A 26,040-nucleotide genomic window follows, 5' to 3' on the forward strand; every position below is an offset into this window, starting at 1 on the left:
GAGGAATACTTGAAGGGACAGAATGCTTCCAAATCGGAGGCATTGGTTGGTCAAGCCTCTCAGAAGAAGGGGAAGGACCAAAAGAAGGAGAAGGAGGACAACAAATCCAAGAAGGACAAGGAGAAGAAATCGACTTGCCATATTTGTGGTAAGACCGGTCATTGGAAGAAGGATTGCCTTGACAAAGACAAGAAGGACTCGAAGGATTCTGGGGCGGTGGCTGCACCCTCATCAGGTGCTTTTCTTCACTTAGAGGTCATTGATACCAAAAACTTCTGATACTGCGATGACAGTCTCCCAAGCTCGAGAGTGTATCGTGGATAACAATGCCTCCCGGCACATGACTCCTCCCGTTGGTGTTGCCCATTTGCGACCTTCGCGTGGCAGATTCTCATTGGAGACAGCTCTTCTGTGTCTATTGTTGCACGGGGTGAGATGCAGCTGATTCCAGACGGACGTGGTGGTACCCACACTTCCGAGGTGTTGCATGTGCTAGGCTTGGGGAACCATTTGCTTTCGGTCCATAAGATTTGTTCTCTTGGCCTCTTGGTGGAGTTTGACAGTGATGATGTTCAAGTTCTTGATTGTGGATCGAGGCAAGTTCTTTCTTCAGGATATGAGAACGGCATCTACAAATTGAAGTCTTCTACATCTCTTACCTCTCTTATTCTTACCTCTCAGACTCAGTCCGAACCATGACATGCTCGGTTTGGCCGCTTAAACTAAAAGTACCTTTGAAAGGCATCGTGAGGATTGTTTATCCGAGGTTTGCCAGACATCGAGGTGAGCCATCAGCCATGTGTCTCATGCATTCGTGGGAAACTGCACCGGGATACGATTCCCAATAAAGCTTCGAGGAGGTCTACTTCACCTATGGAGCTTGTATCTACGGATCTTTGTGGCCCAATGAGAACCGAGTCCCTGAAGGGGAACTTGTACTTCATGTTGATCATAGATAACTACAGCAGGATGACATGGGCCTATTTCTTGACATTTAAGTCGAAGGCTTTCTCTCACTTCAAGGATTGGCTTCTCTTTGAGGAGATTCGTTTTGGCTGACGACTGAAGACCTTGCGCTCAGACAAGGGTGGTGAATTTGTGTCTAATGAGTTTGCTCGTTTTTGTACTGATAGGGGCATTCACCAGGGGTTTGCTAACACCAACACTCCTCAAGATAATGGCATTTTAGAGCAGAAGAAGTGATGTGTTATCGGGATGGCGCACACCATGATGGAGTACCCACAAACACCTCAGTTTCTGTGGACCGAGGCAATGGCTACCACAGTTCGCATCCTCAATTCATCTCCCACTTCAGTCGTTGAAAGGGTGACACCTTTTGAGGCTTTACTTTGGGACTAAGCCTGATGTCTCTTATTTCAGGATCTTTGGGTGTGACGCCTATGTGCACATTCCGAAGACGCAGCGTGACAAGTTCGAGGCAGCTTCCCGATTACAGGATTTTGTTGGCTACAACTCCCAGTCCCAAGGTTATCATTTGTTTGATCTCGTCAAGCGGAATGTCTATACGAGCCAAGCTGTGCAATTCATGGAAGTTCCGACCACAGAGGGGGATGAGGAGCATCCCGTCCTTGGAGATACAAGGGAGAGTTAGACTCCCGAGACAGTTCCTTTGGAGCCGGAGCCTTCTGATGGAGATTCTTATTCTAATTCAGAGTCTTCCCTTCCACCAACCACCCCAGTGGAGCTTCTGCTGGTGGATGTACCCAAGACTTCAGTAGATGGAGAGCGACGGGGAGAGGTCCAACCTCCTCCTCGTTGGGCCCGTGACACGCTCCGAGATTCAGAGATCGAGGGGATCCCTGGGGAGTGGGAACCGCAAGATGGACCGTGGGGATCATGGAGGAATCATGCACATTCTAGAAGCTTGTTTGCTCTAACTATTGTTTGATGACCCGTGTTATGCAAGATCGAGAGCCCACTTCTGTGAAGGAGGCTTTGCAGTTTGTTGACCATTGGCAAATGGCTATGGAAGCCAAGTTGGAGGCTATTGAGAGGAATGGCACTTGGTCCCTTGTGCCTCATCCCTCTCACAAGAAGGTGATTGGCGACAAGTGGATCTTCAATACCAAGTACCTTAGCTATGGTTCTTCGGACAAGCACAAGGCTCGCCTTGTTGCTAAAGGTTTTGCTCAGCGCCCCAACATTGACTTCCATGATACTTTTGGCCCCACTGCTCGTATGGCGACTATTCGAGCGGTTCTTGCCTTGGCTAGTCATAGGTGATGGAATGTCTATCAGTTGGATGTGAAGTCGGCCTTTCTCAATAGTGACTTGCAGGAGGAGATCTATGTAGAGCAACCTCCTGGCTTTGGATCCTCAGATGGGAAAGTTTACAAGTTGAAGAAGGCCTTGTATGGCCTCAAGCAGGCTCCACATGTATGGAACGAGAAGATTAACTCATTTCTTCAATCAAAGTTGGAATATCGGCGCTCCAAGGCCGATCCGCAACTTTATGTGCACATTTAGGTTGGTTGTGCGTTGTTTGTGTTGTATGTTGATGATTTGATTCTGATAGGGGATCATGCACAGCAAGTCCAAGAGACCAAGACCGCTTTACATCATACGTTCGAGATGACGGATTTGGGGCTGCTTCATTTTTTCTTGGGTCATGAGATTTATCAATCTCAAAGGGGGATTTTCATCTCTCAACAGAGATACATTCAGGAGCTCTTGGTGACTTTTGAGATGGAGACTTGTCAGACCATTTCTACTCCTATGGATCCGAACTGGAAGGCCACTTCACACTCAGATTCTCCCGTGATGGATGCTTCCTGCTACCATTAGTTGATTAGATCCGTGATTTGGCTCCTCAACACTCGTGTTGATCTTTATTTTGCTAAAGGTCTTTTAGCGGGGTTCATGAGTGAACCCAAACGGGTGCATTGGCAGGCTGCCCTGAGGATTCTTCGGTATTTGAGGGGATCTCTGACTTAGGGATTTTGTATCCCACAGGTACAGCTGCTTCAGATCTTGTTCTTGTAGGTTGGAGTGACTCGGATTGGGCTGGCAATGTGGACCACTAGAGGTCTACTACAGCCTACTGTTTTACCTTGGGTACAGGTGTTATCTCTTGGAGTAGCAAGAAGCAACCCATAGTAGCCCTTTCTTCTACTGAGGCCGAGTATCGGGCCGCGTCTTCCACCACATGCAAGGTTGTGTGGCTTCGGAGATTGTTAGAGGAACTTGGGTACAGGTGTTATCTCTTGGAGTAGCAAGAAGCAACCCATAGTAGCCCTTTCTTCTACTGAGGCTAAGTATCGGGCCGCGTCTTCCACCACATGCAAGGTTGTGTGGCTTCGGAGATTGTTAGAGGAACTTGGCTGCCCCCAGACTCGTTCTACTCTTCTGCGGTGTGACAATGAGAGTTGCATTGCCTTGGTACAAAATCATGTATTGCATGCCCGGACGAAGCACATTGAGATCCAGTATCACTTCATTCAGGAGAAGCTTCTGGATGGGACCATTGATGTGGAGTACTGCAAAAGGGAGAATAATCTTGCAAATTTGTTCATGAAGGCACTTCTTAGGAGACATGCCAAATCCCTCAGTCTCTTGACCTATCCAAGATCTGAGAGGGGGTGTTAGAGAGTCATTTCGTGGACAGTCGAGTGCCACGTCAACAGGTAGTACAGTCGGCCAGGTGCCACGTCAACACAGTCGGACAGGGAGAGGAGCAATCACACTGTTTTATGCAGCTGACCTGTTTTTTATCATTTTCGTGGCATTTTTCCACTGCTTTTTATAGTAGTTTCAGTCCAACATTTTGATCATATTCTGATCTGACATCTGACAAAGTTGACCTGCTAAGACTAATAGTGTTCGAGCTGACAGAGATCAAGGTTCTCAAGGTGGAGACACATCTAGATATTTTCTTTGCGCCCGTGTATATTTGCTACACTCCTATACAACATACTACACTACAGATTTTCTGTGTTTCACTGTCTCCTCTCTCTCTCTCTTCTCTCTGTGTTCACTCTCTCTCAGTCTTTGTCCTACGCTTCCGCATTACTGCACTCTGACAAAAACCTTGTGTAGATCTAGTCTCCCATAGACGCATGCTTTCACATATTTTTTTGCTTGGGTGCTGCTGGTTCATTATCAAACTCGACCTCGTGTTGGTTGCATGAGGAGTGATAGCTGTGGTGAGTTTATCTCCCACAAGTTTTCTCAGTTCCTATAGCAACATGGCATTTCTTGCCAGCTCCCCTCTACTAACTCCCCCTCTCAAAATGGAGTCGTGGAATATTGAAACCGGATAGTCATGGAAATGGAATAGCACGCTCTATGATGTTCACAACAAAGCTCCCTAAGTGCCTTTGGGTCAAGGCCACGAGTTTTCCGAGTTTCTACAGCAGCATGGTATCTCTCGCCAGCTCACCTCTACCAACTCCCCCTCTCAAAATGGAGTCGTAGAGTGTAGGAGTACATGAGCATCAAATTAATTTGAAATCATTGAGTCAATATGTCTTGGTAACAATTGATATACAAAAGGTTTGTTACAAAACGGGTCTATCAAGCAGCAATGCAATTGGTCGGCACAGACCAAGGGCTTTTTCGTCAAGTGTTGGGCCTGACAATTCGGCACACAACAGTCAAGGACAACAAGTACTATCAGAGGCAACCGTTAGAGCTAAGAAATGTATTACATATTAATTAACCTCTTAACAACACCAAAACATGCTTATTTAATAAAAAACACAAGAAATGTGTGTTGAGCTAAAAATACATTAGCTTGACTGAAATAGCTCCAAAACATGCTTAATTAATGAAGAAAACCTTTTATTTTAAAAAGAAATGCGATCCTAGAGGGTTACTATGTCTCACATTCAAAACCCTAATTTGGGTGCCCCAAACTTTCTATAAATATGCATGCAACCCACCACTCTCCCTTAATCTCGTTTTTGCATGTTTCAAGAGCCATAATTCTATTGCTGCCCACACCTCGTTTACAGAGGGCATCGCGATCAGAGCTTCCACCAGCCACCTACCATCATTCAACACCTAATTTCAGCCTTCTGCACGTGATTGCTGCTAACACCAGGCATGTGGAGCTATTGCCTACTGCTGGATACTATCGCCACCTTTTGTCTGCAATCGCTAGGATTTTTTCTCTCCTCTAAATGTTGCATTTGCAATTTATGGCTGCCACCTAACATTCTCTCGCCTTTGACATTTGTGTTTGCATCTAACAGTTATAGCCTAGTTTTTCTCTCTCCTCAGATACTTGCGTTTTTTGTCTTTCTCTCTCCTACGTTGTCGTCTACATCAAATCTAGCCTTCTTTGGCTGTGTTTGTTGGTGTTCGACACTCGAAGGCTACCTTTTTTGCAATTCAGGATTCGTTCAAAGTACGACACCCTCTACAGCTCATAACCTCTACCTTGATCCCAGAGGTACAAGAGTTCGAGGTTCAGTATTTACTACATAGTGTGTTTTCTATGTGAGCACCGTATATTCATTATTCATTCACTTTATTATTCATTGCGTTCACTATCTCTGAGTTGCCCTAATTGTGTTCTCAGTTTATCAGTCGATGCTTTGTCGTACGATTGGTTTCATGCTTTTTGCGTTTAGAGCATTTCTTCACAAGGTGCACAGTTTGAGAGTTTCAGTGAAATCCTAATTTGGGATTTTAGTCCTCATCCCTCCTGTGCAGTTTTCTCACCCATTGTGTACAAATTTTGGTCATCAATCTTCTACCACATAGCGGTGCAACCTTCGCGACTACTGCCATCACTCTATCTACCTCTCCAACTAGCTGGCGATTTCTTCTGTGATGCCATTTGCTGCACAATGACCATCCACTGCTACGCTTGGATCTCCACTACCATCGCCAACTATCCACCACTCTATTGCTACTTACATTTGCATTCAGTTGCCTAGGTGACAAGTTTTCCTCATCAAGCAACTGCTTCACTGTTGTGTTTGCAGCTTTTCGCTGCCGCATTTCATCATCACCCCATCTACCGCTTGCGTTTGCAACTTCTAGCTGCCACCTACATCCTCCAGCATCTTCTCTATTGTCACCAGGTTCTGCAACCTCCACTGGGATTTGCACTTGATTTGCAATGCACTCCAACATTCAAGACACTCCTCCATCATCCAATGTTGTCTTCTCCCATTAGCTTAATCCAATGTCCTAATTGATGCCTCAGACAGTGTGCAAGGACTTATTAGTCCACCTTGCATTCAACTTTCATTTAGAGTTCAATGCAAATTTTCTTCTTCCATTATCTCCTTTCATTAGAGTCTCTCTTACCTTGTCTCCTTGTTCTTCTTCCATTGCACACTCTCACATGGTATCAAAGCCAAAAGAGAACTTTGGAGCTTCTAAAAAGAGAAGACCACACTTAGATTGCTGTTGGAGCTGATTTGCATGAAAAACGCAAATTTTCTGCATTGTTTGGGCCTTCTACGAAGTATGCAAGGTATCTACAACTTCCTTGTGCAAGGTATCTACAACTTCCTTGTGCAAGGTGTAGCTGATCTCTCCTGCATTCAAGCAGCTCGACACTAAAACACGACATATTCTTGTCTATTTGCAATTCTTTTGAAAACTTACGCATTACTAGCTTGACAAGTTTCATGACACTAATGAGGGGACCATCCATTCTTCTAAAGACCAGTGTTTCCACCAGTCAAAATGCCGTGAAGACCAATGTAAACATCAAAGATCAAAGCCACAATCCTCCAAAGATTGACCCCAATACATCTAGAACATCAAAGCAGCCTCATTCCCCGCTACTTCTCTGTATGTTTCTCACAAAGGGCTACTATTACAAGTCCCCATATGCTCATTAGGGCATTGTCTGTGCAAGTGCATGTTCTATCTTCTATGCCCAAAGAAGAAGAACTTGATGAAAGAAACTACTCCCTTTGCTCATACAAAGTGGGTGTATCCTTAACACCTTCAACTTATTGGGCATTTCTTACAAAAAGCAATGCGAATATCAAAAATCAAAGCCACAATCCTCCAAAACTTTGGCGTGGATAGATGTAGATGATCAAAGCAACCTCGTTCCCCTTTGCTTCTCTATATGGTTCTCACAAAGGACTATTATCGTAAGTCCCTATATCGCCATTATGGCATTGTTTGTGCAAGTGCATGTTCTTCCTTCTATGCCTAAAGAAGACCGATTTGATGAAAGGAACTACTCCCTTGGCATAGAAACAAGGAATGGTTGTTCCGGCTTGTAGGAATGACCTAACGCGTTCCAAACCCTCCCAGGAGGTGAAACGGCCAAGGAGTACGCTCCCAAGCCCATTCTCTCTTGTTTCCTATTTGGAACAACCATTCTAGGCCTACTAGCCAAAATTTAATGTTTTCTCCCATTTCTTCTTCTTGCTTGTGTCACATCCTTTTCCCACATGTTCATCCATCTCCATTGTCAATGTGTCCCCCCCCCCTCTCTCTCTCTCTCTCTCTCTCTCTCTCTCTCTCTCTCTCTCTCTCTCTCTCTCTCTGTGCCTAAAGACTCAAAGCATCGAGACAAATCACAAGCCAATCATGAGTCCATGCAGAGTTCACATTTGATGCATCATCAACTCTAGCAAATCACAATTAAATTTCAGCCCTATCCTCAATTCCAAGGTAATCACACATTTATATTGTCTAATTTCCAAGAAAATTGGGGTAATTGGGGCATTTGGGGCAATTTAGGGCGATTTGGAGCTATTGGGGTAATTGAGTCACTTTTGGGGTATTTAGGGTAATTAGAGAGGCATTGGGAGCATTTGGAAATTTGTAGCATTTTTGGGGCATTGAGAGTAATTTGGGGCAATCAAGGCAATTTTGAAACATTCAAGGCAATTTGGTCAATTTGTAGCATTGGGGAGCTATCACAGCAATTTGGGGCAAATTGGAGCAATTTGGGGCATTCATGGTATATTTAGGATATTTGGGGCACTTAAGACATGTGTCGTTCCCCTTGTTCCCATACCCTAACCTTGGGTGTTCCCACTGTTCCACTGGGCCCCATTCCAAGTAACTATGCCCTTTGGTCATGTAAAGTGAAGTGTATCCTTGACACCTTTGACTTATTAGGCATTTTTTACTCCCTAAATTTCCCGTCCAATGGAGGATCCATGCATTAGTTCCACAAGGGACCAAGCTAGGGATCAAGCTTCCAATCCTCTCTTTATGAGTTTGTGGGATTTTATCGTTTTGCATGTGCACAAACTTTGAACCACAACAGAGGTGTGGACAAAGCTAGTCTCTCTCTGTTAATAGAAGACCTTTTCCCACCACATTACCACACAAAAGAAACTATGAATGCTATCTCTTGATGATACTCCTTAAATAAAGGACCACATCGACAAGATGGAGAAATTGCAGGATGACCTTGCATCCCTTGGTAAGACGATTTCATTAGAGGACATGGCGATGATTGTTATCACTCATCTTCCATCTCCCAAATATGATGTCTTCTATATCAATTTACTTACCTCCAAGACTCTAGAAACTATTTTGTGGAAGGAGTTAGCTCCAATTGTTTTAGAGCACAAAGACCGGCTCAAGGAGAATGAACCAAAAGATCTAGCTTTCCTAAAGCTTTTATTGCAAGTTCATGAGGGGTTGGAAGTGTGTGAAACTATTGTAATAGACTGCACAACACAACAAAGAAGAGAGACTACAGAGATAGAGAAGAACATTACAAACAAAGAACTCAAAAGAATGCTCAAGAAAAGGAATTCATATACCAAGACATGAGGCAATCAAACACAATATTGAGTCATCAGTTGAGTGGACCTCGGCACTAGCTACCTCTCTCCATTAGGACCTGCAAGTAATACAGCATGCTGGCAATGACAGAGGACGGAGCCTAGCCTATAAATAGGCAAAGAACAAGATCAGTTCAGCCAACCAAGTAATGCATAAAATAATTGGTCGCCCATTGATCCTCTTTGGAAAAGAATTGCACACACAATTGAAACACAACAAGACCCACGCATGGACTAACAAACAACAAGAAGAACAATACGAAGACCAAAAACAAGAAAAAGTAGCAAGTAAGCATTTGATGTCTTCTTTGAGCTCTAGCATTCAAAGTGGAGGCCTAAATGTCACATTGTGGAAAGGGTGCCCATCTTGAGGAGGAGCCAAGAGTGCAAAAAGCCGTGAAGTAAAAGGCGTTTTTTTTCTTTCTTTATTTCCTCTTTTTTTTTTTTTTGGGTTGGGTCCCCGGGGGGAAAAGGGGGGGAGGGGGCGCAGGTGGGGTGATGCACATGGGGGCATGGGGCGTGGGGAACTTCTCTAGGGGGTGGGGGGGGGGGGGGAACTTCTCTAGAGATGTTTTGGAGCACCAACTACCTGCTATCAGTCCTACAGTCACCTGGCAGCTGAATGGCCTGCCACTTGGCAGGCACCATGCTGGTCACGGTCTAGCTTATTGCCACCCATAATTCGTCAGCCTGGTCATGAACACCCACACATTTGTCCAGGCAACAGTCCTACCACCCTTCTGTGCAACATCATCCTCCAAGGAATCCCAACATAAAAAACACAACTGCTATAATCAAGAGAAACTATAGAACACACCAGCTTTCAAAATATGTAGTGCATTGCGTGTGGTCCAACTAGCCTCACAAGAATTGTTCTTCACTTTACACCCTATTTTTCTAGTGATTCTTACAGTTGTGAAATACATAATCTTTTAACGTTTTATTCAAATGACTTGGAAACATATTCAACTCTGGTGAACATGAACACCAATCAATTACCTTCTTCATTCATCAGCAGGTCAAGAGCAAAATACTCTACAAAAAACTGAGTATTATGTTTCATAGCCTGCCCATACAAGGTGTGCAAGAGAGCATGACCGGTTCGATCAGCAGCACAAGCACACCTATATGCTTGGCCACCTGCATCATAAAAAATAAAAAGAGCTCAAACCAAAAGCGTACCATACTATGACTTCTATACAATTGAATCCTGCTAGATTGATACAATTACCAACCTTTCCCAAAATTCAAACTTTGTCCTCCAAATGCCCGTTGATAAATCTTGCCCTCCTCAGTGCGAGAGAATGGAAGGCCATAGTTCTCAAGCTCAATAACAGCCTTTGGAGCTTCTCTGCACATGTATTGGATAGCATCTTGATCACCTGAAATGCAAGAGGTGCATAGGTTCAGGCAGTATGCACCCTGGAGTAGTATAGGCATTGTGAAAGACGAGAACCTGCCCTTGCAACAACAATGATTTGGACACCTCTAGCTACAACCATGATTTGGAAACTCAATTTATTTGTTTCAAATGCCTTATTGGACACCTATAATTTAGCATGAAATGCTATAGCAAAAGGTCAAGTCCCCACAACTGCCCCTAACAGGTCTTTATTTCAAGCTTAAACTGCTGTCACCAACCCTCATTCCAACAAGATATATGATAAATTGCATGTCTAGATATATAATAAGTTGCAAGACACACGTCTTACTGCATTAGTTTACTAAATCTTATCACATTGGTTTCTGTACTATTATATTGCAAAAGGACATGTATTCTATCACACAAGCTTACTATGTATTCCACTTAAGTAAATGTTTTTGTGCATACCTGGGTTTGGGACTCGTTACTTTTATCCCATGTACTTCTGGTCATGTAGATTTATGTTTGAAAGAATGTTCAGATGTATGCTTGAAAGAATTATAAGTGATCCCAGTTTAGAGAAGATATGATTTTTCCGCGAACCTTAAGAAGGAGCTAACAAGGAACTACTTACTCACCTAACCAATCACTTCCCTTGACAGTATCATACATGTGCCATCTCCAATCATCTTGTGTCATGTTACCCAGAGCTGCATTAATGCCACCCTATGCAAAGTATGTCATTCAGATGGAAAGATCATAAACTGTATACATGTACACAACCAAGCACCAATGTTCCATGACAAAACTGTGATCGTCTTTCTAAAATTTACACAAATCTATTACAAAATTATCACAAACTGAGTTACGTTGCAATCATAAAACTTAGAAAAATTTAAGGATGTCTACAAAAGACTTCATTTTAACAAGAGAAAAGAAATCTGAAATTATACCTGCGCAGCAACTGTGTGGGATCGTGTGGGAAACAATTTTGTGATGCAAGCTGTATTAAAGCCATACTCAGAGAGTCCAATTGCTGCACGAAGTCCAGCTCCACCTGCACCAACCACAACTGCATCGTATGTATGATCAACTAGAGGATAAGATGTTGTCAATGTTCTTCTGTACCCTGGCACCTGCACAAACTCAAAAAGTAAAACATCACCGGACAGAAAGACATTCAATAACATGATTCTCTAGATGCAAGAAATTAGGAAAGGTATCCAGCCTTGTGATTGTCAACGGTTGACCCATAAACCACAAGACAACCAACTAACTTACCATACAAAATACTTGTCTAGCCTTGTGATAGTCAACCCATAAACCACAAGACAACAGAATGACTTATTTATCCTACAAAATACTTGTATGTCCAAAACAAGCAATGTATGTACAAGCTGAAGACAAACCTCAAAGTTTAATGCAGGTGTGAAGATATGCTAGGATTTGCACTGAAAAACACAGAATGTACAAACATGACTAAACCACAATAACTCAGACAAAAGTGCAAATGTTAACTAATGGATGAATGAAAAAGATGACACAGCATGACACTCAAGGAGTGGAGATGTCCAACAATCACAGAGCCTCATGGGAGCCCGTTGAGGAAGAGCATAGGAGAATGATGTCCTCCATGTACTTATCCCACGTGCAGAAGTGCCACCAAATCTGATGAAGATGCAGCCAATTGAAGCCAATAATGATGTCACACTGCAGCCAAGGACCAGTTATGGTAGAATATGACTGAAATCTGATGTAGAATGCTTTAAATTTTATCAACAACCTTGTGTAGACGCAAAATCCAGATCAGCCTGAGGTGTGAGACTGAAAACACAGCTGTATCTGGTCAAAATGCAGGGCGGAAGGAGTCATTAGGTAGAGAACAGGACGCGGCTGATGATAATGACTAGAAAAGCAGCTGTCCCTGATGTCACCTGCCTGGAAACAGTAGCAAATCAGGTCACCCAGCTATGGAAGAGGTCAAGCTAGCAGCTGGACAGGTCACTGATGTAGATGAGTGACGTGGATGCTGGTAACCATGTTGTGAGCAGCTGAAATGGGATGAAGATACCTCCAAATGGCAGCAGGTGTTAGAGAGTCATTTCCTGGCCACGTCAGCAGTACGGACAGGGCAGGAGCCACGTCAGCAAGACACGTCAGCAGGTCGGACAGGTGCCACGTGGCACAGCAGCAGTCGGACAGTTTTTTGGGCAGTCGGCTGCATTAATTGCAGCCAACCAGTTTTCTGCCCATTTTTCGTGTTTATTTTCTGCTATTTATAGCAGACTGGTCCAGCACTTGATTATATTCTGATCTTGAGATTTGACAGAGTTGGTCTGCTGAGACTGACTGTGCTTGGGCTGACTGAGATCGAGGTCCTCAAGGCGGAGACACACGCAGATATTTTCTCTGCACCCATGTATATTTCTGCACTCTTATACAGCATACTACACTGCAGATTTTGTGTGTTACACTATCTCCTTTTCTCTCTCTTTCTTCTCTCTGTGTTCTCTCTCTTTCAATCTTTGTCCTACGCTTCCGCATCGCTGCACTCTGACAGCGGAATGGTAAAAGATGTGGGCAACAGTGATGTGACAACTATGGATGCAAAGGACAAGCAAAGGGATGAACAGTAATGTGCACACTGAGAACAATTGGATCCTAAAGAAGTCTCGTGTCTAACACAATTACCTAGAGTGTCGTACAAAATGGCCACAAAGCCTTCTTGGAGCTGTTTATTGAGCCGAAAATTGCCAAAAAATAGAATATTTCGAGGCAAGTTTTGGCACCTCAATACCACCACTCAAACCCAAAACAGAGACCAATGGAGAGTAAAGGGACAGCTCAGACCTGACTCAAAAATTCCCACCCCAAAGAGACCAAGGCATCTCTGGACTAGTGAAAGGCCTGCTAAGATCACTAATATCTTCTTTCGATAGTTTCTTCTTTTTTTTTTCATTGACATTGGCTCCTTAGTTCTATGAGAGTACTTAATGGAAGACGAAACACAAACACGGAGAGAGAAGGGTAGAAAAAGACTGCAATGAAAGAACAAAATCTGCTCTGAACTCTGAAAGAAAGCTGAATACACTCGGTCCTTGCACGCAGCCCAAGGCATCAGTGAGGGCACCATAACAAGCCAATGACAAATGACAGCATTGGAAGACGGAGGAATGACCTGGACATAAGACTGTGCTGGAAACCTACGAGATAGAATGATCTGCCAACAACTGACTGGGCCTACTATAAATAGTAGAAAATGCCAAATCTAGGGAACCTGGTCAATTTGGGGGTGCAAATGCTGGCTGACCTGCATCAGGGAAATAAAATAGTAAAAACGCCAAGAAAAAATGCTGATTGCCATCATAATATTGGTCGCCTCGTCCTAGACTGTGTGAACGCAGTCCACACCCCATTGAAAAAGAAAATGCAAGAGCTGGAAACTAAGCAGCCAATGTGAACATACCTAAAACTTGATTGAAAAAGAAGTGTGTACTCTAGAAGGAATTGCCTCCTTCAACAAACACACAACTAACTAAATGTCAAAGCTCCTAATGACCCCATCTAACTCAAACTGAGGCTCATAGGCAAAAGATGATTGTGCAGACACTCATAGCTGCTAACACCCCTCTCATATCCTACATGTGCATTGTGCCTGAAGGCCAAAGAAGACATAATGGACCTAAAGGTAGTAGAAAAAGTGCCAAAGCGGATGAAGTCTATCAATGTAGTCCATTTGTCACAAGGAGGTGAAAATTTTGAGATGCTCTAATCTTGCCGATAACATTTGATTAAGACATTAATCAAATGTGCAAGGTTGTTTGGCACATGTGATGCACATGGCAGCTATTTCATGCTAGTAGGCCAAGGACCTCGAGAATGCAGCAAGTGCCAAAGGCAAAAGTTGCAATAAGTTATGTCTAACAGGTACTAGGTGGTACCCAGTGTCAAATTTGGGCCTAGACCAATTTATTAGCCACTAATGTCAGTGGTAACATTAAAGACTAGGCATTAATTAATTAATTAATGCCAATCTAAGGAAAAATAACTACTCAAGGATACTTGGAAGACAAACTGGCCTAGCCAATTTAATTATTGGCTAGTGAAACTAATTTTCTGAGCACTTGAATAGTTATCAAATTAACTTTCAAAATTAATATTTTGAAAATTAATTTAATAGGCTGGATAATGTTGGAAATTGGGATTAGAAGGCTACCACTTGGCAAAACTTGCCTATATAAGTGGAAAAAACGTTTTTAAGGGCTAGTGAAAGTCTATTCTGGACATTATGAGAGAGAAGGAGGCTGTTAGAGAGCAAGGAGAGGCTATAGATGTGATTTGCAACCACCAAGGATCGGTCCTACAATAAGTGACAGCAATTTGGAGCCCTCCAAGAGCAAGTGACAACAGCCCAAGGTCCTTCTAGTGCAAGTGACAACATGCAAGAGGGGATAGCAATCTTTTTGGTAGTCCTGAGATATAGGCGATAGGTTCCATAGTTATTATAGTAAGGCAAAAGTAGTTTTTCAATGTTTCTCGCAATGAGACTCAAATTTCTCTCTCTACAGCATTCTCTCTCATCCCCCAACCATCTCTCAAGTTATCTCACCATTTTCCAATAATTTGAGCCATCAGAGAAAGAGATTTCAATCAACTTCTACTGTACACCCTAATTTAGAACAAGAATTAGGGTTTTGATAGCCACCTCGAGATGCGTGCTCAAAATTGAGAGCCTAGAACTTAAATTCCAACAGTTGAAATTGAGGAATTTCAAAGAGATTCAAGAGGCCAACCAACCAATATCAATTTTTGGAGCTGAATTTGTCTTTCAATGAGCAGGTTGCCAATCTCCAAGCAAACCAAGGGGCAAATTGATTTGGAGATTTGCTGGTCACATTTGACAACAAGAGGCACTTGGATTAGCGGAAGAGATCACAAGATCTTAGTTATACTCCTTCCATTTGCAATATAAGATAAAGAAATACTGCAAGGGACGCCAATTTTATCACCATCTGCAGCAAAACACAAATTTTTGTGGATGTTTGCAAGTGTTGAAGAAGCCTTATCACCAGTTCAATGGCTTTGATGACTCCGACGATGAGATTTCTCATCATTTCTCTAATAAGTGACATGATCATTGTGAAAAACAAAGGTTTCCAAGCCCTTTTGTTCAATCTTATCATTCGGAGCACCATTCTCCTTCTCCCCCCCCCCCCCCCCTTCTATCCATGTTTTACATGGAACCTATTCTAATGCCTTTAAATTGCCTCACATGGCACAACTCGTTCAGGTGTCCATTCTCCCTTCTTTACCCAAAGAGAACCGACTAGATGGTTCCAACTATTCGCTTTGGTCCTGTAAGGTGGAATGTATACTTGACACCTTCAATCTTTGGGAGCTTGTTTCCCTACCTATTCCCCATCTTGTGGAGAATCCCTGTGTGGGAACCACAATCAATTGTGCAGCCCTATGGGATTGGCTCAACTCTTGAGCCCAATCCTTCCTTTTTATGAGCTTATATGGCTCTACCCTGGTGCATGTTTGCAAGTTGAGACAGTGGCATAAGTATGGTCCAAGCTTGTGTCTTTGTATCATAAAAAGACATTTGCCCACAAGATTTTTGTTGAGAAGAAACCTTGAATGCTCAATGTTGATGATCCTCCTTTCATGAAGAATCACATCAATAAACTAGAGAACGTGAGAGAGAAGCTTGTATCTCTCGGAAGGACTATCTCTTATGGCAATGATTCTCTTGACTCAATTGCCATCTCCAAAGTTCCATCTGTTCTACACCAGCCTTCTAACATGGAGGACTCCAGACTATTCTTTGGAAGGAGCTTGCCCTATTGGTCTTGGAGCATATGAGCGGCTCAAAGAGATTGGTGCCAATGGATCCAAATCCAAGAAGGCTTTCACAGCAAGTTCGCGAGGGGAAAAGAGGGAAAAACCAAAGGCAAAGAAACAAGAGGATAAAAAAGAGGATACAAAGGATACTAACAAGAAGCCCAAGTGCCCACGTTGTGGGAAGGGCACACATATGTAGAACAAGTGTTGAAAATTGGCAAAAGTATCCCCATTTGAAGCCCAAGGAGGGGTCTAAGGATTTGAAGGCCACCCAAGCTACCACGGAGTCCACCTTCATACATTTATTCAAGGAGGATGATACCATTCTTGCTTCTTCTTCTCAAGGGAAGCCTTGGCTCATGAACAGTGGGGCTTCTCCCACATGACTTTTTGACAATATTGGCTTTAGGACATGCATTCTAGAGGGGGATCCATCACCTTGGCAATTCTTCTATATGTTAGCCTGCTCTATTTCAGTGTCAATCTGTCATCTCCTGGTTGTGAGCTCCTGTCAGAGTCTGGCAAGAGACAGAGGAGCTCTGTCAGTTTAAGTGTAGCTGTTTTTTGTGGCAGTCAGCCTTTAGTGGCTGCTTTTTGGTGCAATCGGCCAATTTTGGCCAAGTCGGCCAGATTTTGGCCAATTGGCCAGTTCTATGGCTGGGTGGGTATATATAGCAACCCCCCCCATCAGCCATACACATTGTTTTTCGCAGGTTCAGCATAGTCTCTCTCCTTTCCCACTCCGGCATTGGTTCTGCCTTTGTTTCTAGCCTAATCTGGTGCCCTAACTGACGCTTCGGGCTGCGTGCAAGGACTGATCAGTCCATTTCAGTGTATTCAGCATTCATTTCAGTCAGTGCAGATTTTCTTCCTTCATTCTCTGCTTTCTCTCTCTCTCTCTCCTCTGTGTTCGTGTTTCTTCTTCCGTTGCGCACTCTCACATGGTATCATCGCTAACTGAGAGCACGGAGGATCTTCCCTGACGGAGAGACACCATCCCCTTCTTCTGCTGCTGCCGATTCCTTCCCAACAGCCAAGGCGGCTCATACTGACAGCCCCAACTCTTGCGTTTGCTGCAGGCGGCTGTTTCTGAGGCTGCCACATCATCAACACTCCTCTTCTGGGTGCGTTTTCTGCCAGGTGGCCATCCCTACAGCTAGGCAACACTATCCAGGCTGCGTTTTGCTGTTCTGGAGGTTGTTCCACCTTCTGTGGGCCCTTTTCTTACACGCACCAATCTCCCAAGCTGCATTTTGTGTTCGTCGGTTTCTATCCAGGTGATCTTCATCAAACATCATTGCCTTTTGCAGCTCTAGGTGTTTGTAGGCCTCCACAACTTGCGTTTTGGTGGTTGGTGACCCTTCTACTAGTCATCCTTTGGCATCGGCAAAGATTTCTTTGGTATATTTGGTGTTTGCAGATTTGGAAGATGTCTTATCAGTTTTCAGGCTTTGACGACTCAGAGGATGAGCTTCTTTTACATCATTCCTCTGAGCGGAGACGGGATTATCAAGAGTTTCGTGATCGACAACGGGGAGGAGTCTCCTCGCACCCGTCCTTCGGTCCATGCATCTCAGACGGTTCCATCTACAGTGAAGGTTCCATCCGTGAAGACTTCTTCAGATGTCTGGATGCCTTCCTTGATTCCCTCGATACAGGTGCCCATACTCCCTTCCTTTCCAAAGGAAGACAAGTTGGATGGTTCCAACTATTCCCTCTGGTCCTGCAAGGTGGAGTGCAGCCTCGATACATTCGACCTATGGGAGCTTGTTTCTTCACCCATCGACCGTCCCCCCGTGGATTCGTCCGATGGAGGTTCTATGGACCGTGCAGCCTTGTGGGATAGGCTCAACTCTAGAGCCCATTCCTTTCTCTTTATAAGTCTTCACGACTCGGTTCTTGTTCATGTTCACAAGTTAAAGACAGCAGCGAAAGTGTGGAAGAAGCTTGCGTCTTTGTACCAGCATAAGACGCTCGCCCACAAGATTTCTTTGGAGAAGAAGTTGCGGATGCTCAGTCTTGATGATTCTTCTTCCATGAAGGAGCACATCACGAAGACGGAGGACATGCGAGGCGAGCTAGCCTCTCTTGGTCAGGTGATTTCATCCGAGGATATGGCGATGATTCTCTTGACTCAGCTGCCATCTCCCCGGTATGATGTCTTCTACACCAGCCTCATCACCTCGAGGACCCACGAGAAACTTCTATGGGAGGAACTTTCCCCGCTTGTCTTGGAGCATGACGAGCGCCTCAAAGAGGTGGGTGCCAGTGGCTCCACCAAGGCTTTTACTGCAGGTACCAGTGGCGGCAAGAAGAAGAAGCAACAAAAGGCGAAGGCCAAGGACAAGGAGGAGAACAAGGAGGAGGACAAGAAGAAGCCCAAGTGCCCACACTGTGGGAAGGGCACATCTCGAGGAGAAGTGTTGGCAAAAGTACCCCCATCTGAAGCCCAAGGAGGACTCCAAGGTGGCCCCAGCCACAACAGAGTCTACTTTTGTGCATGTCTTTGTTGAGGAGGATACAGCCCTAGCTTCTACCACTCGGGCCTTGGCTCGTGGACAGCGAAGCATCTTCTCATATGACCTTTAGACAAGATTGGCTTCAGGATCTTCGTTCGAGAGGGGGCACTATCACCATAGGTGACAACTCTACAGTTCCTGTTTGCGGCGTGGGGACTTTACCTATGTTTTCTGACAGGCGGTCTTCTTCCGCCAAAATTCTTTATGTACCTGATTTGGGTTTTAACCTATTGTGTGTGCATGGTCTTACTCAGCTAGGTACCCGAGTCATCTTTACGCAGGATGCAGTCACAGTGGAGGATGCTTCTACAGGTGATGCTCTTTGGACAGGTACACAAGAGGGTGGGCTCAACCAGCTCACAGCCTTGGCTGCGAGGGCTTCCCACGAGCTTGGGCTGCTTTGGCATGCTCGTTATGGGAATCTGAACCTTGATTCTCTTCGACGGGCTTCTCGGCGGAAGATGGTGGAGGGACTTCCCAATTTCCCTCCTCTCCACACTTTATGCCCCAGCTGCTTGAGGGGCAAGCAGCATAGGCCTCACCCACAGGTTGCTTCCAGGAGGGCTGCTTCTCCGCTTGGGTTGGTTCACACAGACCTTTGCGGACCTACGGGCACGGCCTCCCTTGGGAAGGCCAAGTATTTAATGCTGATTGTGGATGATTTCAGTCGTTGTGTGGCCTTATTTCTTGGAGTACAAGAGTGAGGCGTCCCGTTTCTGCGAGTGGAAGGTGTTTGTGGAGACACAAACAACTTCCAAAGTTCGTGGTGTACGAGCTGATCACAATGGCGAGTTCACTTCTCACCTTTTCTCTCAATTTTGCAGGGATCACAGCATTCGGGTGGAGTATTCCCATCCGAATACACCATCAGAGAATGGTGTTGTGGAGCGTGCGAATCAGACCATGGTGGAGATGGCCCAATCCATGCTGGAGCATCGGAGTCTTCCTCATTTCCTTTGGGGTGAGGCGGTGCCTACAGCGGTGCATATTCGCAACCGCTCTCTGACTTCGGCACTGCAAGACATGACTCCTTATGAGGCTTTCTTTGGGAGGAAGCCTTCCGTGTCCCACTTTCGCATCTTTGGTTGTGCTGCTTTAGTCCATATGGACAAGAAGAAGAGGAAGCCGAAGCTCGACTCTAAGTCGCAATAGCTTATCTTCGCGGGCTATAGCACGACCACGAAGGGATATCGGCTCTACGACCCGACTACACAGAAGATTGAGGTGAGTAGGGATGTGATCTTCGATGAGGCTTCGACCTCCGAGGATCCGATTGTTGATTCTCTTCTAGGTGCTTCTTCAACATCGATGGACCCTCTCCCACCTTCTCTCCCTTCACTTCCTTCCAGGATACCTCTTAGCACCCCTCCTTCTTCGGCTCCTCCCCCTCTCATTCCTCCTACTACTTCGGCTTCCCCTTCCCCTTTGGCGGATGTGACTCCTTCTTCGAGTACTTCCACCCCTTAAGCCTCCCCTTCGGAGTCTTCTCGGGATCCACAGCCATCCGATGGGGAGCCCTCTTCAGATGAGGAGGATCTACCTTACCCTGGTGCGGGGGGGAGCCTTTCTGAGACAGGTGCTTTACAGGTTCCGAAGGCTACTCGGTCTCCCTTGCAGCAGTAGGAGTCTCTTAGGATTCCTTTGCGGTATCGCCGGCTTATGCAGGATTCAAGTGTTACTCACTTTCCTGCTTCTTCTACAGGTCCACACAGATCAGCCCGCTTACAGGCCCAGCGGGATAGTTCACTCTGTGTGAACTATGCTCTTATGTCACAGATTCTTCAGAATTCTGAGCCTTCCACAGTGGAGGAGGCTCTTGCACAGGATATTTGGCGACAGGCTATGCAGGCAAAGCTTGATTCCATCGAGCGGAACCATACTTGGGAGCTTGTACCGCGTCCCAAGAAACGAAAGGTGATAGGTGTGAAATGGGTCTTTAAGACCAAGTATCTTGCAGATGGCTCCTTGGACAAACATAAAGCCAAGCTTGTTGCCAAGGGTTTTGCACAGAGAGCAGGTTTGGATTACTTTGAGACTTTTGCTCCTACAGCTTGGATGTCTTCCATTCGAGTTATTTTGGCTCTTGCCGCTCACCACCGTTGGCCTGTTTATCAGATGGACGTCAAGTCAGCCTTTCTGAATGGCGTCCTTGAAGAGAAGATCTATGTTTCACAGCCTCCCGATTTTCTTGTGCAGGGGAAGGAGGATCATGTCTACAGCCTGTGGAAGGCCCTTTATGGCCTAAAGCAGGCTCCTCGTGCTTGGTACCAACGGATTGACCGCTTCTATCTTCAAAGTGGTTTTCAACGCTCCGATCATGACCCCAACCTCTACTTTAGGGTTGCGGGTTCTCTTTGTGTTTTGCTTATCTTGTATGTAGATGATCTTATTATTACAGGGAGCGACACTCTGCCGGTGGAGCATACTCGGTCTATTCTACGACAAGAGTTTGACATGACGGATCTAGGGATCCTTCAATTCTTTCTAGGACTGGAGATCTATCAGATGGCACAGGGCATCTTTATCTCGCAGCACCGGTACATCTCCGAGCTTCTTTCAGAGTTTGGTATGGCCGAGAGTCGGCCTATTTCATGCCCCATGGACCCTGAGTCCAAACTTTTGGCAAATGGCGTTCCCCTTTCTGATGCCACCCGTTACAGGTGCCTTGTTGGTTCACTTATCTGGCTTCTTCACACTCAACCGGATCTCTCTTTTGTGGTGGCTTTGTTGTCTTCTTTTATGAAGACTCCTACACAGGACCACTGGAGGGCTGCTTTGCGTGTTCTTCAGTATTTACAGGAGACTCGATCCTACGGGATCATGTATGGAGATGGGATCACTCTTTCTGGATAGAGTGATTCTGACTGGGCGGGTGATGTGGATTCGCGACGATCCACTACAGGTTATGCTTTCACCCTTGGCTCTGGTGTTGTCTCTTGGAGCAGCAAGAAGCAGCCTACTGTGGCACTTTCTTCTACAGAGGCTGAGTATCGGGCCTTATGTTCGACTGCTATGGAGGCCATTTGGCTCTGTCACTTGATGGCGGAGATTGGCTTTTCCCCGATAGGAACTACGGAGCTGCGCGTGGACAACGAGAGTGCCCTTGCTCTGGCAAAGAACCCGGTGTTTCATGCTCGCACGAAGCACATTGAGGTTCAGTACCACTATGTTCGAGAGCAGATCATGGATTCGGAGCTGGCGGTGGCCTATTGTCTCACGGCGGACAATGCGGCTAATCTCTTCACGAAGCCTTTGCCTCAGGCTTCTTTGCTTCATCACATGCGGTTGTTAGGTCTTCAGACCCTCCCAGGATCTGAGAGGGGGTGTTAGCCTGCTCTATTTCAGTGTCAATCTGTCATCTCCTGGTTGTGAGCTCCTGTCAAAGTCTGACAGGAGACAGAGGACCTCTGTCAGTTTAGGTGTAGCTGTTTTTTGTGGCAATCAGCCTTTAGTGGCTGCTTTTTGGTGCAGTCGGCCAGATTTTGGCCAGTCGGCCAGTTTTATGGCTAGGGGGCTATATACAGCAACCCCCCCCATCAGCCATACACATTGTTTTTCATAGGTTCAGCACAGTCTCTCTCCTCTCCCACTCCAGCATTGGTTTTGCCTTTGTTTCCAACCTGATCTGGTGCCCTCACTGCCACTTCGGGCTGCGTGCAAGGACTGATCAGTCCATTTCAGTGTATTCAGCATTCATTTCCCTTCCATTCACACTCTTTGCCCAAGCTGCTTGAGACACAAGCAGCGTAGGCAACCCATCTATAGGGTGCTTCACTCTTTGCCCCAGTTGCTTGAGACAAAGCAGCATAGGCAACCCCATCCATAGAGTGCTTCTAAGAGAGCTACTACACTCGAGTTGATTCACACCAACCTTTACAAAACCTATGGGCACAGTCTTTCTTGGGAAGGCTAACTATATTATGCTAATTGTTGACGATTTCAATTGCTGTGTGAGGCTCTACTTCTTGGATTAGAAGAGCAAGACATACTCCAACTACTATAAATGAAAGGTGTTAATGGAAACAAAAACATATTTCAAGGTTCGAGGTGTACAAGCAAACCATGGCGGCCAATTTTTGTTTATGGTGTGTTTTCTTAGTTTTGTAAGGATCACGTTATCGGGGTGGAGTACTCCCATCCCAAGACACCATCTAAGAATGGTGTGTTGGAGCACACCAATCGGACCATGCTAGAGATGGCCCGCCAATCAATGTTGGAGCATACGAGTTTACCTCATTCCCTTTGGAGTGAGGCAATGGCTACCGCTGTTCATATATACAACAGGCCCTCTAGTTCCACTTTGAAGGATATGACTCCCTATGAGCCTCTCTTTTGGAAGAAACCTTCCGTATCCCACTTTCGCATCTTTGGGTACGATACACATGTCCATGTGGACAAGAAGAAAAGAGGAAAAATGCCCAAAAAGCCCCTATGAAAGAGTGTGTGGACATCCATACTTATCCCCAATCATTCAATCACTCCATTATTACCATTAAGCTCCCTCCGTTGTAAATTGTTGCCGCCTTGCTACTACACTCCTTTTTGCCATCATCCAAGAGAGTTTGCTACCTACCATATGTGCCACCCAATAGCTAGAGGAGTCACAACTGCTGTCATCAATCTCAAATTGCACCATCTAATCTATAGAGGTCTCCTAGAGTCTGAATTTTGTACTTCAACACTCTTCATCTTCATGCAACTCCTATCACCTACCTCTACTAGTCTCTAGACTCTTAACTGCTACTTTTCATCATCCGCAACTTTCTTCATCATTGAGCTACTATTCTCTACCATCATCTTAACCTACAGGTTATGTCTTTGGTCCCAATCAACTGATATGATGCAAAAAAAGAGAAAATTGAAACATGAAAAATTAGCAATTCTCTAGTTGGCACTATCTTCAGCAAATTAACTTGTCAAAAAACATTCACAATCCTAAATGGGTTTGCAAACGAAACTCCATATGATTTCACAATGCATGGGTAAACACAAGTCCCACCTACATGCCTTGTTCATTATGCTTCTTGTAGATTCAAGTGCAAGGTTTGAATATCTTCTCTAGCTTGCCAAGGGATAGCCCCTTGCCATCAACACTTCCACAACTTCCAAGCCAAAAGCTAGCATGACTTTTTATTTTCATTGTATTAATGATCTCATCCAACTTGCCATGTGGTTAAGGCCAACTTCCTTTTTTTTTTAAGTGAGGATTTTGGGAAAAATGGAAGGGGCAATCTTGAGTATCCTCATGTAGTTGCATGAGCGGTCTATTATCAATGAGCAATGTAGCCTAGCACTAGACATCTTCATGGCTTATTGATGGTCGTTGAAGGTGATCCTAAGCCAAGTGCTTTGTTGAACTTGTGTGTAAAAGCTAGTAGGGCCTCTAAAACGTATCGCATATTCTCTCAGAAAGTGACCATGATTGAGAAGGTCTTGAGGGCGGTGCCACCACTCATTCTTTTAAACACCTAGTGCAATCTTCATTTACATGGTTGTATGTTTGATATTCCTTGAAGGCGCATCAACCCCATGCCAAGCTCTTCCTGCACCTTGCCTTGGCCCTTATCGTCCCTCTATACCTCATGGGCCTTGGCCACACTCTGATAACCCACCACATCATATCCAAGATTGCCTTGGACACATTCAAGGCAAAACAACAATAGGGCTCAACCATCCCCGCTGCCTTGATCTCCTTTTCCTTACTAGGGGGGCCATTGGGCATGTTGCAAATCCTGCACTTGTGACCATTTTGATCTCTCATTCTCCACCATTGCAAGCAATTCGTAGTCCACAATATTGTATCCTACGCACACACATCCACTATCTCTTACCATGTGCATACACCATCATTGCTCGACCTCAAAGGATTCTCAATGCAATCATTCCTCGTTATCTTTGGAGGATAGTAATCCACGCTTCAAATAGCATTACAAAACATAACAAAAGCCAATATGGCTTCAATTTCTAGACCACATTCTCTAGGCAACTTCTGCTCATACCCCCTTCTTCGTTGCTTTGTTATGCTCAGCCAAGACACTTCCCTTTGAAGATAAATAACAAAACACACTTGATCATAGAGTTGCCAAAAAGTTCCTCACCTCTGTTGTTCTCCAATTGTTTGATCCTAAGTACAACTGTCGAGACAAGGGTTCTACTTGTGCTTGCTTTCCTGCATTCAGTCACAATGCATCAGAAATATCAAAAATACATTCAGAAGTACAAATCTTTTGAACTAAACTTCTCTCGCTCCTTGGTGAGATGCATTCAGAGGGATAAATCTTATTGGATTAGACTACTCTGACTCCTACATATTCACAAAATATGCATTCAGAAGGTCAAACTACACTCGCTCCTTGATATTTAACAAAAAAGCATTCAGAATGTAAATCTTTTTACTTAAACTATACACACATTCAGAATGTAAACCTTTTTGACTTAAACTACACACACACACACACACACTCTCTCTCTCTCTCTCTCTCTCTCTCTCTCTCTCTCTCTCTCTCTCTCTCTCTCTCTCTCTCTCTCTCTCTCTCTCTCTCTCTCTCTCTGTGCAGCAACATACCTAGCAGCAAACTGCCGGAAAGGAGAGCGCGAGAGGAAAACGCCCGCCGGCCTTGTGCCGAAGAAGAGGCGGGCGTCCGATGCCGAAGCCTGGCGCTCGAAGAAAGCAACCTACGAACAGCCATGGCGCAGAAGAAGTAGCACCGCTACTTCTCGTCCTCCTCCCTCCTCCTTCAGTCTAACTGCGAATCTAGATCGCGAGTGCACTTCCCAGCCTTTCTGCTTTAAAGGTTTATCATACCTGCCTATCTCGCCCGTGAAATGGCTTAACGTTCTTTCAAACGAAATTGAGTTCCCTTGTTGGCCCCCCCTCCGGTTCTTGCATATACCTTGTTCACTTGCTGCACCTTGTATGACCACATGTATTCACATGGTAGTAAAACTGTTTACGTGTTCTCTATGCGTCGTTCTTCTTTTTATAGAAGTTCCCAATTATATAACTAGGGTAAAGGGATCAATAAGGTATCATTTAGTCATCTCCAATTATATATTTTTTCGAGTGAGTTATATTTTTTAAAATAGTTTAGTTATATACATCATATGATACTCAAATTAAAAAATTTACACTATTTTAGCTATAACAAGCTAAAAGAGTGACATAGAAAGATGGACCTTTTTTATGGTTTTAGAAAATCCACAACATAAAGGGAATAAAAAGATGCATCTTTTGAACAAAATTGTCAAATGAATTGGAGTATAGCACACTAAATGGTTGATAAATAGCCAACAAAAAAAAAAACAACGGTCAAATATTGATTATAATCATGCCATTTAAAGGAGAGAAAAATAAAGAGTAGAGAATATAAAGTGAACAACCACTCTGTTCCTTCCAAAATGTGAAAGTAGTGAGTAATATGTAAATGTAAGTAGCATGTTTTTTTTTAAAAGCATCGCATGAAAAAGGTGGTGCACAAAAAGAAAAAGAAGATCTCTATGTGAGAGCATTCAATGATAGAAATTACATGCAAGGGTATTGATTACAACCATTTTTTTATATTTAGATAAATAA

The 26,040-nt window shown here is 44.5% G+C and overlaps 1 protein-coding gene across 1 annotated transcript in view; it reads right to left on the reverse strand.

The window, feature by feature from the left end:
• LOC148017962 (succinate dehydrogenase [ubiquinone] flavoprotein subunit, mitochondrial-like) overlaps positions 1–25,348 on the reverse strand; it is a 47,139-nt gene extending 21,791 nt beyond the window's left edge. Inside the window, exons 1-6 of the mRNA XM_087661655.1 lie at positions 25,033–25,348; positions 24,566–24,636; positions 11,058–11,240; positions 10,743–10,830; positions 9,977–10,123; positions 9,741–9,881 (exon numbers count right to left, since the gene is read on the reverse strand). Of these exons, the coding sequence (XP_087517781.1) occupies positions 9,741–9,881; positions 9,977–10,123; positions 10,743–10,830; positions 11,058–11,240; positions 24,566–24,636; positions 25,033–25,156 (754 nt within the window). The 5' untranslated portion in view covers positions 25,157–25,348. The remainder of the gene's footprint in view (positions 1–9,740; positions 9,882–9,976; positions 10,124–10,742; positions 10,831–11,057; positions 11,241–24,565; positions 24,637–25,032) is intronic.
• Between the last annotated feature and the right edge of the window lie 692 nt (positions 25,349–26,040).

The sequence above is a fragment of the Lygodium microphyllum genome, chromosome 21, assembly GCF_053477565.2.
Source record: "Lygodium microphyllum isolate KBCC chromosome 21, Lygodium_microphyllum_v1.1.10, whole genome shotgun sequence".
NCBI lineage: Eukaryota > Viridiplantae > Streptophyta > Polypodiopsida > Schizaeales > Lygodiaceae > Lygodium > Lygodium microphyllum.